The sequence below is a fragment of the Apodemus sylvaticus genome, chromosome 5 (genome assembly GCF_947179515.1).
Source record: "Apodemus sylvaticus chromosome 5, mApoSyl1.1, whole genome shotgun sequence".
Lineage (NCBI taxonomy): Eukaryota > Metazoa > Chordata > Mammalia > Rodentia > Muridae > Apodemus > Apodemus sylvaticus.
In genome coordinates, this window is record NC_067476.1 from 13,198,764 (window position 1) to 13,215,717 (window position 16,954).

General features: G+C 40.9%; 1 protein-coding gene across 2 annotated transcripts in view; it reads right to left on the reverse strand.

Moving 5' to 3' along the window:
• The window catches only part of Pbx3 (PBX homeobox 3), a 189,949-nt gene that overhangs the window by 21,444 nt on the left and 151,551 nt on the right, over positions 1-16,954 (reverse strand). For both annotated transcript variants that reach the window (XM_052182246.1, XM_052182247.1), the window contains exons 4-5: positions 14,328-14,518; positions 7,470-7,605 (exon numbers count right to left, since the gene is read on the reverse strand). In XM_052182246.1, coding sequence (XP_052038206.1) covers positions 7,470-7,605; positions 14,328-14,518 — 327 coding nt within the window. The remainder of the gene's footprint in view (positions 1-7,469; positions 7,606-14,327; positions 14,519-16,954) is intronic.

Genomic DNA, 16,954 nt, shown 5'->3' on the forward strand with positions numbered 1-16,954 from the left:
TTGGGGCTAAGAGGCAGCAACAGAACCAACTGCCAACATGGTCCGTTGTTTCCCTACACTCTGTCCACAGTTTTATAAATAGTCACTTTATTAAAATTGTCTCACATTTTTCTATTTTGAGCATGCCATCTGTTTTCTGCTGGGACCCTGACTTGCAGATTAGCCTACTGCCCTGACAAGCCTCACAGAAGTGAGGCACTGGAAAGGTGAGATGCAGTGATGAGAGACAGGATGCAGAGGGACTGGAGGGAATACATATTCACACAGAAGAAAGGGGCTTGGTACAGTAAAAGAGGGAAAGCTGGAGGGTCCATATTCAGATAGGGACTTCCGTTAGGATAGGAAAATTCAAAACACTTAAGTCTACCATGGGAATAGATTAGTCCCCCTGTTCTTAGATTTGAGTATCACAAAAGGAGGGGTAGAGATTCCATCAGCAAAGCCCAGTCTGAAATATGCATACTTGACATTCCTAGAGCAGGGCTAAGAGCAGGCTAACCACTGCCCCAAGGCAGGCACCCCTTTCCCAGATCAAGCAGGTGTCCCTGGTCTGCACTAGGTGTTACCGCCCACTCAAAGCACTCTCATATTTTTACATCTGACTCTTTTATTCTTTACCCATTGTTTAGTGACAGCTTCATCTCCACTAGGATACAAAACAGGAGCCTTTAGAATAGAAGGTCTGTCGCCTTTTAGAACAGTGTGAAAGAACCTCCATAACACAATAGCAGCCATTTTCCTCCAAGCTGCTTCTGGTCTATCTACCGCACACTTACAGCCCAAAACCATTTCTGCTGGTGTCTGCTGCCAAAGCAACTGAAAAGGCCTTTATGGACAGCTGAAACAGATATGGTAATTTGATAGTCATCTTTTTTCTCCTGCTCTAATAATTACTTTAACGGGCTTCTTCTTGTTTTTAATAGATTTTTTTAATAAGGAAATGTTACTTACAAATTTTAATTAGCTTACTGAATATTCACTGCTTTGGAGTAAGTAGTTTAATGAGTAAGAGGCCTCAGACTACTAACTAGCCTAGCTTCTTCACAGCAGCTTAGGGGAAGGATGCAGTCCTCCCAAGAGCCCAGTCTGTACACACCAGCCAGACTATTGCCTGGGCGCCTGGGATACAGGAACCACACTGCCACTGGCAGGGAAAAAAAAGTAAAAATCCACTTTTTTCCTTTGTATCGAGCATCTCTACCCCTCATGAAGGCCTGAAATAGCCCTTGTCAAATCATTCTCGGAACCTCAGACTCCTTATCTGTAAGGAACAGGTTAATGTTGTTTGTGCTGGGCTGTTAACAGACAGGTCCTGTGCACCAACTTTAAAGGCTTTGGAATGTTGGTTAATGGCATGAATGAAGAAATGAATCTAATGTCACTTAACTTCTACTATTTCTGGTTCTTTTCTGCTTTAAAAAAATCAATTTTTTCATTTACAGTTAATTTCAGTACGGCAGCAAGTGAAGTGTAAGTTAAAATTTTTCATTCTAAAAACACCTAACTGAAAAGATAGACTCAAAATCAGAATCAGGAGAACAATGGAGACTTTGTGTCTTAGTAACTTGAATAATCCATGCAGGTTAGCTGTACTCCAAAAGTAAAGGAATATTAATATCCGCTCCACTAATTAAGAAAATGTGACAACTTAAGTATGAGTCTCAGTGCATGTGAAATTTGCAATAACAGCTTTGAGACTCTTCAGGTTGCAGTGTGAAAGGGAACGCCAGCTTCTCAGTTGAACTGAGCCTCAGAACAGAAGACTTGATTCTGGTCCAGCTGAATTCTCCACTGAGGACTTGCATTTACAGGAGGCTACCATGTATTAATGGGGGACTGCTATGGTTTTCATCTCCACTCTTCTATCCACTTAACGTTTTTACATATGAGCTTTGAGAGCTACAGCAGAGACACTTAATATGTTGAAGAAGAAATTCATACTTTTTTCTCTGAAACGTCTCTCCAAATCTTTCCCTACTGTTCTTAACGACAACTTTACACCTGAGATGTTCAGGATAAAATGTCATCCATACCAACTCCGACTCCCCTCATTTCCTATGTCAGAATCCCCAGTTGGCTATACTTTCACAGTGCATCCAGAGCCCAGCCCAGCTCATCCCCTCGGCACTGACACCCCGGCCTAAGCCACTATCATCTTCTGCTTGCATTGTTAGAGCAGGTGGCAGCCTCTCCTCACCCCCACGCTCTGTTTTCAATCAGACACTGTGGCAATCTTGTTAGAACCCAGGTAATTCTGTCGCTCCTGTTTCTCACCTGACTTGGAGTAAAAGCTGCAGTCATCCACATTGCCCAGTGGCCATCTAGACACGCGGCCTCTTACGTAGCTTCCTCTACTCCTCTTTTAGGCAGGCTGCTTCCACCCAGAGCTTCCCATGCTGTGTCCTCTGCTAAAGAGTTCCTCACCAACTGCACATACAGTGTCCATGTCTCCAACTCTACCAAGTTCTTTTCCTTTCTTCGCCTAGTAAGCAGAACATCTACTAACCCCATGCTCTCCCTCCTTTATTTTCCTCCATAGCATCTATCTACCACAGATGTCATGGAGGATGGCCATACACTACGTATGATCTGCAATTTGAGTTTTCACTTGATGTGATGTTTTTAGGCCACACTGGAATTGACACACATTAAACTTAATCCTCTCTTGGCTGTAAGGTGTACCATTATGGGAACCCACTGATTACCCACCTTTTAAGGAAAATGGACAACTGTGTACTTCAAGTCTTCAGATAGTTTAGTGTTACCAGCAATACTCTTGCGATGTTTTAATATACTTTTTAGGTGAGAGGATTTCCAGGGCATTTTTATATAGATATGAAACTGTGGGTTGACTGGCTTGGGCATTTCTTATATGAATACAATGACATGACACCTGGCAGGAAACAGGGGTTGCCTACTGCTACACACAGGCTTAAATTTTTGGCATGGTTCAACTTAACCTTTTGCTAGTCTATGAAATGTAAAATGCTGCCTCATTGTAGGTTTTCAACTACAGTTTGCAGACTGCTACTGAGAATGGGGATGTTTCCATCTAGCTGACCCCTTGCATATTCTATGGCATCATTGAGGTCTTTCCCCACTTTTTTAAATTGGTTGCCTTTGGGCAGACATGGCAATTGCACTGCTTCTTCTTTATTAATTTAGAGGGATTCCTCGTATATTGTGATTGCATGTGTGGGTTGTCATGCCTGGCTCCACTGGGTTTCTCTGTATAGCCCTGGCTGTTCTGGAACTCACTTTGTAGACCAGGCTGGCCACGAACTCAGAAATCTGCCTGGCTCTGTCTCCCAAGTGCTGGGATTAAAGGCATGTGCCACCACCGCCCAGCTACTGATTCTTAAGTACTAAAGTATTTGAAGCTATAATAAAATTTCAGTTTTATATGCGTGATCAAAAAAATTATAGTTAGGATAGGTATGGTGACTCAAGCCTTTAATTCCAACACTCCAGAGGCAAGACATAAGCGGATCTCTATGAGTTCAAGGCCAGCCTGGTCTAAAGAGCGAGTTCCAGGACAACCAGGGCTACACAGAGAAACCAACAATGGCAACAGCAACAAAAACAAACTGTATTGTTCTTATATTTTCAGTATTTTAAGGTAGATTTATATGATCTCTGATGTCTAAATTTAACTGTTTTTCAGCATAATTTCTACTTTAGGGCACATTGTTCTCTTTTAAGAACAGATGATCTGTCAGACCTGAAACAAAAATTCTTTGTTAAGGTCTAGAGACACTTTAGTGCTCAGTGGTTAAGAGCACTAGTTGTTCTTCTAGAGGACTCAGGTTTGAAACTCATCACCTTCATGGTCTGTCAGTAATTCTAGTTTCTACGAAATCTTATGGCTGATTCTGGCCATGCACATACATGATACACAGACACACATGCAGGCAAATACCCATATAAAATGAAAACATTTAAATTATTTGCTTTCACTTCTAAAGAACTTGAACTAAAACCTATAAGGATAGAAATCAATGTGTTTAACCAAATAACCATTTCATCCACTTTAGAGATACAGGAAGAGGGATTTGCATGGAAGGTTAATTTTTTAGACAGGAAGTAGGTGAATTCAGAAAGCTGTCACAATTTAAATGGATACATATGCTGACTGCTGAAAGTCTCTGCTGGATGGGACAAGATCAGGAAGCATGTCTTAAGACAGGTGAGTATCTATGACTATATTATTTCTAGGCCTTTGCCCTTTTCTCAAAACATTTAAAACAAACTATAGAAAATAAATGGCATGGCCAGGTGTGAGGAAGGATGTCTACAGACCCAACTACTAGGAAGATGGAAACTTGAGGAGCATTGTACTTACAAGTTTGAGTGAGGCCTCGGCAAGATAGGAAGACTTAATTTCAAATAAAGACAAGAAGCAGAAAAGCCAGGTGTGAACCATCAAACAGCTCAGTGGGTAAAGGAACTTGCTACCAAGGCTGACGACCTGAGTTTGGTTTGTGGAACCTCTGTGTGAGGAAGAACTGGCTCTGTGCACACTGCGTACCCACCCCCTCACACAGAAACAAATACATGGTTTAAAAAAAGGTTGGATGCGATGATGCATGCCTGAAATCCCCACATGGAGGTACAGGCAGGAGGCAGCAGCAAGTGCCAGTCTGGCTGGGCCACACGAGGAGCGCTGTTCCAGAGCTTCTCAAAGGATAGAAACAAATGCAAATGAATGCACTAAACAGTGTGTTAGAACACTTGTTAAATGTGTTCCAAGTCCCTTTAGAAGTGAAATCTCTTGACAGAACAGCCAGAAGAAAACCTTTTATTACTAATTCCACAAGCATATATTGACTATGACCTAGAACTACATCTAAATTGCTATATACTAAAACTATCAAAAAAAATCTGGATTATAGAGCTCTTGAAAAGGACATAATGTATGCTATTCCCCAGTATCAAATATATTGTTAAAAGTTAAAAACAAAGAGTGGGAGCAGAAAAACACATTAAAGGATCCTCAACATTAAAGCAGACCTGGCTGTCAGCTGGCTCAGCACATGAGACTTTCACTAGAGTTTGGGGTTGTACACTATGCTGTTTAATCTTTATGCTCAGCTTGGATGGGTTTAGAGTCACCTACAAGTCACACCCTGGGACTGTCTGTGAGGTCATTTCCGGAGAATAAAAAGGAGCAAGACACAATGGGGATCAAAGTTCAATTCACAATCCAACCTACAGCCACACACTTCCATCACCAGGCCTCCCTGCCATGAAGGCCTGTATCCTCAAACTATGATCACAACAATCACATTAAGCCCTTCCTCCCTTCTGTTGCCCCTGTCACGTATTTGGTCAGAACAAGATCACCTCAAGCATCCAAGCCCCAGAAAGCCCAACTCAAATCCACCTTCAATTTGTTCACTCTGGAACCCAGCACATTATACTCAGTGTTTCAAGTGGGAGTCTGTGCTGCATGGTCTGTACAGTTCTATCCCTACAATCCAGGAGGAAGCAAAGAAACAACTCCTGAAAGTTGTTCTCTTCATCTCTGCACACAAAAATTGCACATGTGTGCCTGAAAATACATTAAATAAAATACTTTAAAAAGAAACTGGTCAGGAAACAAAGTATACCACAATTTAATAAGTGAAAGAAATTAAGCTTTGAATGAAATACTAATTATAAGTCAAAGTTGCTCTGGAAACAATATTAAAGCAAAAGTTTAAAAAAGTAGCCTAAGATCAGGAGTGATGGCCCAGGCCTATAATCCCAGCAGTATGGAGGCAGAGGCAGGCAGATCTTAGTGAGTTAGTTCTAGGCCAGTCAGGGCTATACATCGAGACCCTATCTCAAAACAAACAAATAAAACCAACAACAAAACAGAATTTGTGTAAACTCAGGGTATTATTTTCTTTTAAACAACAATCACATAAGACATTAATCTAAGTCATTCATTGGAATTCAAAGGGGATTTGTTTATGTCTGGGGTTCAAGTGTATAGAAGGAATATATGCATTAGATGTCAAGATGCAGTAGTCTGAATGAGAATGGTCCCTCTAGACTGTTGTTTGAATGTTTGGTCCCCAGTTGGTGGAAACTGTTCAGGAAGGATTAGGATTCTATTGAGGGACTGGAGAGATGGCTCAGCAGTTAAGAGCACTGATTGCTTTCAGAGGCCCTGAGTTCAATTCCCAGCAATGGAATAGAATTGATGGAATGGAATGGAATGGAATGCCCTCTTCTGTAATGGAATCTGATGCCTTCTTCTGATGTATCTGAAGACAGCTACAGTGTATGCATATACATAAAATAAATAGATCTTTTATAAAAGAAAAGAATTCTATTGAGAATTCAATTCTATTGAACATTGAACTTTTAGGAGAGTTAGCTTTTCTTTAAGCTCTACATTGTCAGGTCTGGTTCTTATATTATTACTGTTCATTCCCAAAAGAAGCACTGCTTACATGGCAAACTATTTTTTAAAAGTGAGAATGTGAATAAAATTTAGGTGATTTCAGTTATATATTTACTGTCATCCTTCAGTCACTACAGCAGGGTGTGCTCCAGAATCCCTCAGAGAACAGCAATATCCAAACACGTTCAAATTACATAAAAGGAGTGTTTGTATTTCACCTACACATATCCTCCTGTATACTGAAGTCATTTCCATAGTACTTATAAGATCTAATTCATTACTGTATTATTTAGCAAATAATCATAAAGCTATATCTGTTGACACAGATGCACTGCTTTTCAATGGATACAGGAAAAATATATATTCTTAAATTATTTAATGATTTATTTTATATGTACATGCGTGTTTTGCTTGGATATGTCTGTGCATCAAGTGCCTACACTCATCAATGGATCCCCTGAGACTGGAGTTACAGCTGGTTGTGAACTGTCCTGTGGGTGATGGGAACTGAACTCAAGTCCTCTGGAAGAGTAGCTAGTGCTCTCAACTGTTGAGCTATCTCTCCAGCCTTGAGGAATACTATGTTAGTATCTTACCCTACAATAAAAACTCTCGAGTAACAAGGAAGAAAGCAAAGAAATCCACAGGATTCCAACATGTGGCACAGCTGCCTACATACAACTCTAAATTCCTTTAGGCTTTACTGAAGAGTTCAATTAATTTCCTTTCAGCAACAAAATATAAATTGGCTTCTTATTGAAGTGGCTTGGGTAAGTTACGTGGGTAAGGGAAACAGGCCTACATGTAAGGTACAGGAGAGTGTGCCTCTTCCCATGGCACATTTACCTGTCAGAGCAGCCTGACATTGAGGGCGGGAAGGCAGACAGAATCTTTACTCTTTGTCCTTAGTGTTTGTAAAACATCACTTAAGTTTTAAATTCTCACATTAAATAATTCAAATATGCAGATTTTTAAAATGGCTTCTCTGAAGATGACCATTTGGCTATGACAGCACATGAGGCCCTGGAAGCGCAGGTGTCTACATCCCAGAAATCACAGCCCTGTGGGACCCCCTCACCTGTGATACTGTGATGCTGCATTTCTTGGCCAGCTCCTCTTTGGCTTCTTCACTGGGGTAGGGGTTGCTGAGGTGTGAGTAAAAATATTCATTCAAGATTTCCGTAGCCTGTTTACTGAAGTTACGCCTTTTCCGTCTATGAGAAAAGCAGGGAAGAAAAAGTGAGTCACAAGTATAATCAGCGTTAGTCCAAGGACAATTAATTAGGACTAGATAAAAGAAAGTGGATGTCCATAGAATTTATATGTTCTTCTCTATGAGAGCTATGTGAGAATTCAGGAAGCCTCTGACATGGTCCCACCCGTCTAAAGTATTGTAGCACTAAGGAAAGTGTAAGACTGTGAAGCACAGCTTGTCTCATTCTTTATCCAAAAAAGGTTTATTCGAAACTTAATATATTCTAGGTGTTAAGTAAAGACACACAGGGAATGAAACAGGCATGCTCTAGGAACTGACAGGCACATGCAGGTCAGAAGGAGGGCAGGAAGACATTCAATAAAAACACAGGCTGGGGCACAGTGGGGTAGAGTGGTGCACACACTTAATCCCAACACACAGGAGGCAGAGGCAACATATCTCATGAGTTTGAAGCTAACCTGTCTACATAATGAGTTCCAGGTCAGCCAAGGCTATATAATCTAAACATGTCTGAATCCCCTCTCCTCCAAATCACACAGTAATTAGTAGGTTTGCAGCACAGTGACCATACAAAGTGTCATGAAGAAAAAATGTGAGGTGAAATGACAGTGTGTAACAGGGACACAGGACACAGGCTACAGACACAGGAGACTCAGGAAACATCTCCTTGAGGAAATCAATCTGAGATCCAGAAGAGAAGGCAGGGCTGGGTCAGAGAAGCTGTGCACCTCACAAGCTGAGGGGGCTTTTAGTCTCAGTGTAACAGGAAGCTGTTGAGGCTTCAAGTTGTCCTGTTTGTTTGTTTGTTTTTAATTATTTTACATTTGCTTATTTAATATGTGTGTACACATATGTGTATGCAATGATAGATGTATGGAGGCACTTGTGTGGTATTCAGAAGACAACTTGTGGGAGTTGGTTCTATCCTTCCACCAAGTAGGTCCCAGTACTCCAATTTGGGCCATCAAGCTCTGTATCAAGAATTTTAACCCACAGAGCCCTCTCACTGGCCCCACATTTCATATATTTTTGATTTGTTTGGTTTTAAAGACAGAGTCTCATGATACAGCCTTGCCTGGCCTAGAGCTTTCTATATAGACCTGGTTGGCTTCAAACTCAGAGATCTGTCTGCCTCTGATCCTGGGTGCTGAGACTATATGCTTGTGCTAGTTTCCACATTTTTAATGGTCTTTCTGACCTGGAAGACAGTTGGAAGAGGGAACAAAAGGAAATGCAGAGACTGCTGAAGCTCTGGCATCACTAGTCAAGCTGGAGGTTATGGTAAGATAAGCACAGCAAAAGCCACAGAAAGAAGATTCAAGATCCACAGAAGGCAGATACCATAGGAACTGTGCAAGAATTGGGGGGTGGGGGAGATGAGAAGAAAAAATAAACATCAAGAAAGATTTATGGGATTTTCCCCTTAGGCAACTGCCTGGACTTCAGTACAAGTTCCTCACAAAGGAATGAATAGAGGTCTGTATTTTGCTGTTTTAGCTAGAGGAGTGTGTGTGTATGTGGCAAATATCAGAAAACCAAATATTTATTGACAAATATTTTGAGTAGCAAAACATCGCTTGTATTTGGTGGTTATTATTTCTGTTTTGAAGAATTCCAGCTTGAAAATGAACATCTGTCAGATTTCACTTTAGATTAGCTACTCCGTGACTGGAAAACGCCTTCCCTAGATAATTCTCTCAGCACTTGCTTCCAAATCTTCTTAATGACTTTCTCAACTATGATATTCTGCACTCAGGAAAGTGAGTGTATGTGTGTCCGGACCTGCTGGTTACCACAATATCACTACCATGGCAGGCTGGGTACAACCTGGCTAGTAAAGCACTCAGGCAATGGAGCAATTAATGTAGGTCTGATTAAAGCATCACATGTTTCTGTCCTGAACTTTCTTAATTTTAATAACTTTGGGAAGTTAACCATTGCATTCTAGGGGTGATTAAAATGAAAATGATTTTATGATGAAATGAGTGGAGGAAGAAGAAGAAGGAGAAGGAGAGGAACAGGAACAGGAACAGGAAGAGGAGTAGATGAGAAACCCACAGAAAAGAATTCATATTTCACGTGTGGTCTGAAAATGAAGACTGAGGTCTGGCCTCCACAGAGATACCCTCTGCTGAGTAGAGAGTGAGGTAAGCAGGTTAGGAAAGGTCTAGAATTAATATTGAACATGTCAAACTGAAGGCATTCTCTACCGAGAGCACACAGGAATGACTTGCACATAAAAACACTCTCTTGCAGCTATACGTGGAAACTTAAAGATAGCCATGCCAGGCCCCTCTGTTAGAACCATGGGCTACACCTCAGATACCTAGCTGTCTGCTCTAATCCTCCTCATGCCCCAGAGTTAGCCATTCCACTCAACTCTACAGCATGGCTACAACATGGAGCCCAGAGACAAGGCCAGGGTTCATGGGAGTAAATGACAGGCAGGCATTTGTTCTGGCAATGGAAACAGTAAAGGAAGGAATGGAAAGAAATCTCTGACAGTAAAGTTTGACTCAAAATTGTTGTAGACAGAACAGATTAAATGGCAATGTGGACTTAGCTCTGCATGAATTATGGCATGGGAGAAGCAGCCACACAAGTTTGTTCCTGAATGATTTACACTGACTGTTTACAAGCTTGTCTACTTATCAAGAAAACATAAACATGGTCTTCTGGAAAGGCATGCTGAGCAAGGGCTTGCCTGTGTAAATAGATGTGTAGGCCTGGAGCACCACAAGCTTGCTTCTTGGCACAGACGGGTCACTCAGAGCCCAACACAAGGAAAAGACTGAAATTCACCATCTGCATTCACTGGAAAGTATAGGACAGCAATGGTCCTACACTTTATTCTTTAGGAAAACATCCTATAGAAAATTTCCATTTAGCTTATCTTCTTGGTATTCCTGCCCCAGGGTGCCACACTTTAAATGGCTGTGCCTTAGGCCATGTGTACTATACATCAGTCTCAAGGCTATGTGTCCTAGTACCACCACTGGGATTGGGTGTTGGGGGGCAGACTTGAGTGGGGACATGCTCTGCTCCTAGATCTGCCATCTTCTCCTTCTATCTCTGCTCATTTAAGGTCATAGCATAGTTGCTCTTTGTGGTATCTATGTTATAAATGCAGTTATATGAAAACTAAACATGCTTGCAGACAATATCATGAAAGTATTCACAGGGAAGAACAGAAAGTATTAGCACAGAGTCCTGGCAGATGTGCATTCTAAATATCTTTCTTATTTTTTTTTATTAGCTCAAATTTGATAAAAACAAATTAACCATTGCTTCTGGATGCCACCTACCAAACTCTGATACCAGCTATTAAAAGTATCAGAAGAAGTAATCATTCATATGACCAGAATACTTTGTAGGAAATTCTCAAAAAACAAAAATATTATTAAATCAAACAAACAATACCCATGGTGGATGGGGCTGGAGAAATGGCTCAGCAGATAACAGTACTTGCTGCTGGTTCAGAGGACACAGGTTCAGTTCCCAGCATTCACCAGACTCACAATCTTTCGAAACTCCAGCTCCAGAGGACCCGACACCCTCTTCTGGACTCCATAGAGACTGTATGTGTATTAAAAGGAAAGCACCTGCCCAGGACACATGGCCCAGGACACCTGAAGACCAAGTTCTCTCAGCACAAAGGATATTTATTTGTCCTGAATAGACAACAGGCAGGGAACAAGCGACAAGGACGGGAGATAGAGGACGAGTGAAGAGAACAAGGGAGAACAAGCAGGGGTATTTATTTGTCCCAGAGGACAAAGGACTGCCTCTGCAGAGAGGAGACACACACAGAATGGCAGTTTACAAAAGTAAAGAGGAAAACCCCATGTCAGGATGAGGTGATTAATTTTAATTGGGCATGTTAATTAGGTGAACCAAAGGGGGTTTTTGATTGCTGGACTTCAAGACTTTGATAAGTAGACCTTGGTAATCAGTTTCAAGGGGGAGCCAGTAGCCAAAAAAGGAAATAGACCTTGGTGGCTAGCACTAAGAATGTAATGTAACAGTTTTTAGCAAGACAGGGAATAAGGAAGAAAGGCAAAGCCTGTCAGAGCCATGTTTACAAGATGGCTAGAGTCCCGTCATGTATCCTGCATGCATGTGCTTGTGCACACACTCACATATACACACAAATAAATTTATAAACCCCTTTAAAAGTGAAAATATATAACCACATGTACAAACCATATTCAGACAAATGCATACATACATAATAAAAGACACCCTTTTTTCTGAAAATAGTAAAACAAGTCACAGTCATTTATGGAAAAAAGTATGTCACATTTTCAAATATAACTGTGTAGCATTTTCTCCTTGGTATATTTCTAATAAAGTATCTTAAAAAAAAGTAGACATTCATGTGGCCCATCAATCAATTATGTTTTCTAATTGATGACATATAAGGAAGGCCCTTGTTGTCATTTTAACTTTCAATGACTCTGTGGCCTACAGGGGGGCTGGGGAGGAGGGTGTCATATCATGAAAAGCTGCCAAAAAACAGAGTGAAGAAAACATTCATTTTTAAGAAGTAATCCATAGAAGATAATTCAAAGGTTAAAAGATCAAGTATAGAATAGTTTCCCTTTCTGTCCTGTTCTCTTTCATGGGATTTACCATTCTATTGCAATCACGGTATCATCAAACAGAATACTAATCAATGGTATGTGTGTGCCTGCTTATTATCTATCTTGTGGGTCCATACATCTACCTGCCTGGTTAACTATGTCCCATAGCAAAGTGAGTAGCTGAAGAAGGAAGAAAGGAAGGCTTAGGGAGCAAGCTATAATACAAGCTAGTGAGAAAAATTAAAATGCTCAAACATAAGCTAATGGGCCCAGCAGTGATGGTGCATGCCTGAATGCCAACACTGAGAGGCAGAGGCAGGCAGATCTCTGTGAGTTCAAGGCCACCCTAGCATACAAAGAAAGTTCCAGGCACCCAGGGCTACAAAGACAGACCCTGTCTCAAAACAAATGAAAAAAAACATTAAAACATTTTGCAGTGGTTTTGTTTTGTTTTTTTAAGACTGGAATTGTTAAAATCTTTTATCCCCCATCTCTTCTAGTTTATACATTTTCCAAGCTTTGTACAATGATCTTGGTATTTTAAAACTAGAAATAATAGTAAACCTTAAAACTGTCAAGTGTGGTGACATCTGCCTGTAATCCCAATGCCTCTGGAGTCCGAAGCAACTTAGATTTTATTTCAACATAACCACTTTTTAAGGGGCTGAGAGTGTAGCTCACTGGAATGAAGCTTGCCTGTCATGTATGAAACATTGCCTGTGTTCCATCCTCAGTACAAAACAGAAAATCCAACACTGACGTTCTTCACCACAACAAAGAACAGGCCACACACAGAGAACCTTAAACTCCTTGGAAAAGAGTGTATTGTATCCTGCAAACCAACAGGCTACCATAGTTTTAAGCAAAGCATCAGAGCACAACAGTGATACTAAGGGTAAGATGATAAAATGAGCTGTGGGGACTGAGCCTGGGGACAGATAAGCCTGTGCAAGGGTCATGCTAACGTATGTACAAAAGGATCAATGGGAACTACTAGTCCAAGAGAGGAAAGCAAAAAGCTAGTACAAAAGACATCCCCAGAAAAGATTGAGTCTTGGTGACTAGTTCAGCAGGCCCAGGGGCTCCAGAATTTTGTTTAATTAGGAAATAGTATAAAATTAGGTGGAAATGTCTTTTGCTTGATTCTTACACAGGTCTGGCATACCCTTAGTTTTCTAGCTGAAACAACGCCTCGCGTATTTGGGTTAATATTGTGGGATCTATAAGAAAATGATGACTTCTGTCAGAATAAGGAGAGAAGAAAGCAAGATCAAAGAGAAATTCTTTTCCAAAGCTGGGCTGACCCTGGCTTGAGAAATGCTCCAGCGGCATCTTCACAGTCAGTCTGTACTGTCCTTGACAGCTCTTCTGTGTCATTCCGTAGGTCACCATAGACAACTAACTACCACATCTGATCCGTTACCTCACTCTACACAGGGACACTAGCAGGTTTTCTCACTTGGCCTGACAGAGACTAGTGTCTTATGGTAATGTGGTCAATCAAGCAGAGCTGTGTCTTTAGACTATCACTGTCTCAGGTGTTTTCAGACAGTAGACATAAGTAGAGTGAATGTTCAATTCTTAGAGGAGCTAGAGAGATGGCTCGGTAGTTAAGAGCAATACCTGGTCTCCAGTTCCCAGCACCCATATGGTGACCCACATTAGCCCCCAACTCCAGTTCCAGAGGACCTGATGCCTTCTTCTGACTGTCATGAGCTCTTGCACACAGAAAGACAAGAAGGCAAAACACCCCACCCAAAGAAAATAAAAATAATCTTTAAAAAATATTTAAAACAAACCCTTTTCATTTAAAAAAAAAAAAAACCCAAAACAAAACAAAACCAACACTGCCTTGGAGTCAGAATGAAAAGGATGTAGTTAGTCCCAAAGCCTTTAGCAGTACTAACCCACTTGTTTTCAGAGTCACTCAGTTGGCAGCTACCTAGTTATACTCCAGGACAAGAAAAGGCTGCTCTGACACATGGGCTGCAAGAGGTGGATCACCATTTATTCGCAGAAAGGAGCTCATATACCCAAAGTAATGAAGACTCTTAAGACCAGCCAGCCAGTTTCTCCGGAAAGAACCCATGAGAAGTGAAGGGGAAAAGCCATGCAGACAACTCATGGCTTCACATACCTGGCATCAAGGAACCTTGATCTTAAGATCATAACTGCTTCACACGTGCTTTGCTTGAGCTGCATCTGAATGGAACTAAATTTCCGATGGATGATGCCCACCATCCTTTCGATCTCTTTCGGGGAAATGGGACGCGTTCTACTCTGCTCTCGGAGAAGGTTCATCACATGCGTTGTGAATTCATTACATGCCTGTAACAGGGGAAAAAATTACTCCTTAGGAAACTGAAACTTTGTATTGCCACACCCAGACATATACCCATCTGAATTTCCACCTCACTCCCAATGGCAGCAGGACTATGCAGTGCATAGGGAGAGTGTGAACTGAGAAGCTGAGGAGGTGGTATGCTTAAAACAGCAAGATTTCGGAAACTGAATGTCCAGACATGCAAGGGACCAGACTCTGACTCCCTTTCCCACCTGGCCCTGCTCCATGTACAGATGTTTCCCACTGGAATGCACTGGTGGCTGTCTCCTATCAAGTGCATTCTCATGGCTAATACTAAATACCTTCTATTTTCTCCACGGCGTTATGCTTACTCAACAAATGTTTACTGCAGGATCATGAAGTTAAAACCCTTCCAGAGCTGCCAAGAACACAGAAATGAGCAAGAGCTGGCCTTCAGAGATGAGATGCTATATTATTTATCATATAAAGGCCAATAGAAAGATGGATAAGAAGTGATCTTCTAATTCCAAAGAAGGAGTAGTGCCATCTAAAAGATTTGTAGTGGAAGTGATGCTTGTGCTCTAAAGAGCGGAGGGATTTTTACAGATAAAAACAGGTGAGATCACAATCCTAGCATCCTAGTGATATGATAGGTGGAATTCAGAGGAGCAATGGTAGAGAGAACAGGGAGAGGAAGAACAAATTCCTATTTTGTTTTGTTTGGTAAATCCATTACCACAGGGATTCTGGCCTGAGTAAACACATAGCTTTTTAAAGCAAGCATTCTAATTATATCAGTTTGGTTATCTACCATGCAGGCCCCCAAAAAACAAATCAGTTCTTCAGGAGAGAGGCAGAGGAAACCAGGAATCCAAGCTGCGTCTGAAACATTTTAGCTAACAACCCTCACAGGCCATCTCCTTCAGGTGCCCTACTGAAGTACATGTCCGGTGCTGTGTAAGTGGGTCTGCGCTGAATCCAATACTTCCGCAGTGAATACATCTTAGCACTGTAGGAAAACACGTTCTGAAGATAATGTTCACCTCCCTCCATATTCTCATTTGAGCAATGTTTAACTGAAGAGCTAGCCTTGCCACCTACTCAAGCTTTCCTACGCATGCTCGAGAAGCAATAGTAAGTACTGCTCATCGTTCATTTGAAGCATTTCCCAAATGTTTTAAAATTGTGAGACTTTGTTCTTTGTGAGTAGTGACTGAGTTACCGGGTTCTTCAGAGTGAAGCTGAACAAGACACACTGCAGACAGACAATAAACACAAGACACACTGCAGACAGACAATAAACTCCTACAGGCTGACAGGTTTTTGTACCACAACTCAAGAGTGAGAGTAAGACTGGTTAACATCCATAGAACCAGCACCCTGAACCATAATAAAGGCATCTAAACTGCAGCCCTGGAAGAGGGTTAGGATAAGACTTAGGAAGTTAGACAGTCTCTCCTGAAACCCTATGCACTTGTGTATTTCTGAGAAGCTTCTGTGAGTTTGGTTTGTTTCATTTTTAGAATCAAAGATAGTCTATAAAATGTAAAAGGCCAGTAGTTATTGTCCTAACTTTCAATAATTACTAATAAACAGTAAAATATTAAGGATTTCTGTAGGTTAAAAATGGTTCTTGGGCTGGGCATGGCAGTGCACGCCTTTAATTTCAGCATCCAGAGGAGGCAGAGGCAGCTAGATCTCTATGAGTTTGAAGTAGCCTGGTCTACAAAGTGAATTCCAGGTTAGCTTGACTTTCAAAGAGAGGCACTGCCTCAAAAAGGAATATAAAACAAACAAACAAACAAACAAACAAAACAGTTTTTCTATCTTTAAGAAAACCAAACTTTTAAAAAGTAAATTTAAGATTTCCCCGCTAAACCATCAACCTGGATGTACACCAAGCAGAAAGCAAGTGGCCATGTGTCCCAGAAAGACATGTATATATTTTCTCCTGTACTTCCCTAAGGGGATGCTTATAATGTTTCTAAATTGTATAATATGACAAGCTCAGCCTCTAATTTTCTCATAAGTAAAATGAAAAATGTTCAACCTTTTCTCACAGGATTAGCGAATTCTATAGTTCCATAGAAGGTTAGCAGATGGTCCAAAGGTACAGTATGCTTGGAAAGTGATGAGCTAACTGAAGCTGTGAAATATATTTTTTCAGGGCTCCTGGGTGTTTCTATGCCGACATATGTGCATACTAAATCCCCAAGGACAGTCTTTCTAACTTTACTCATAATTGGCTGCAAGACTTCGTATCTTGGGAACAGTGCTTCCCAATAAAACATAGAGTGAGCCACAAAGGTTTTTATTCTTTATAAGCCAACATTTAAAATACTGGGTAAAATTAATTTCAATGATATATCTTATTCAAACAATTCATGAATAACATTTCAATACATAACCAATGCTTTAAAACTGACATCACACTTCACATCCTTTATGTACTCTTTCAA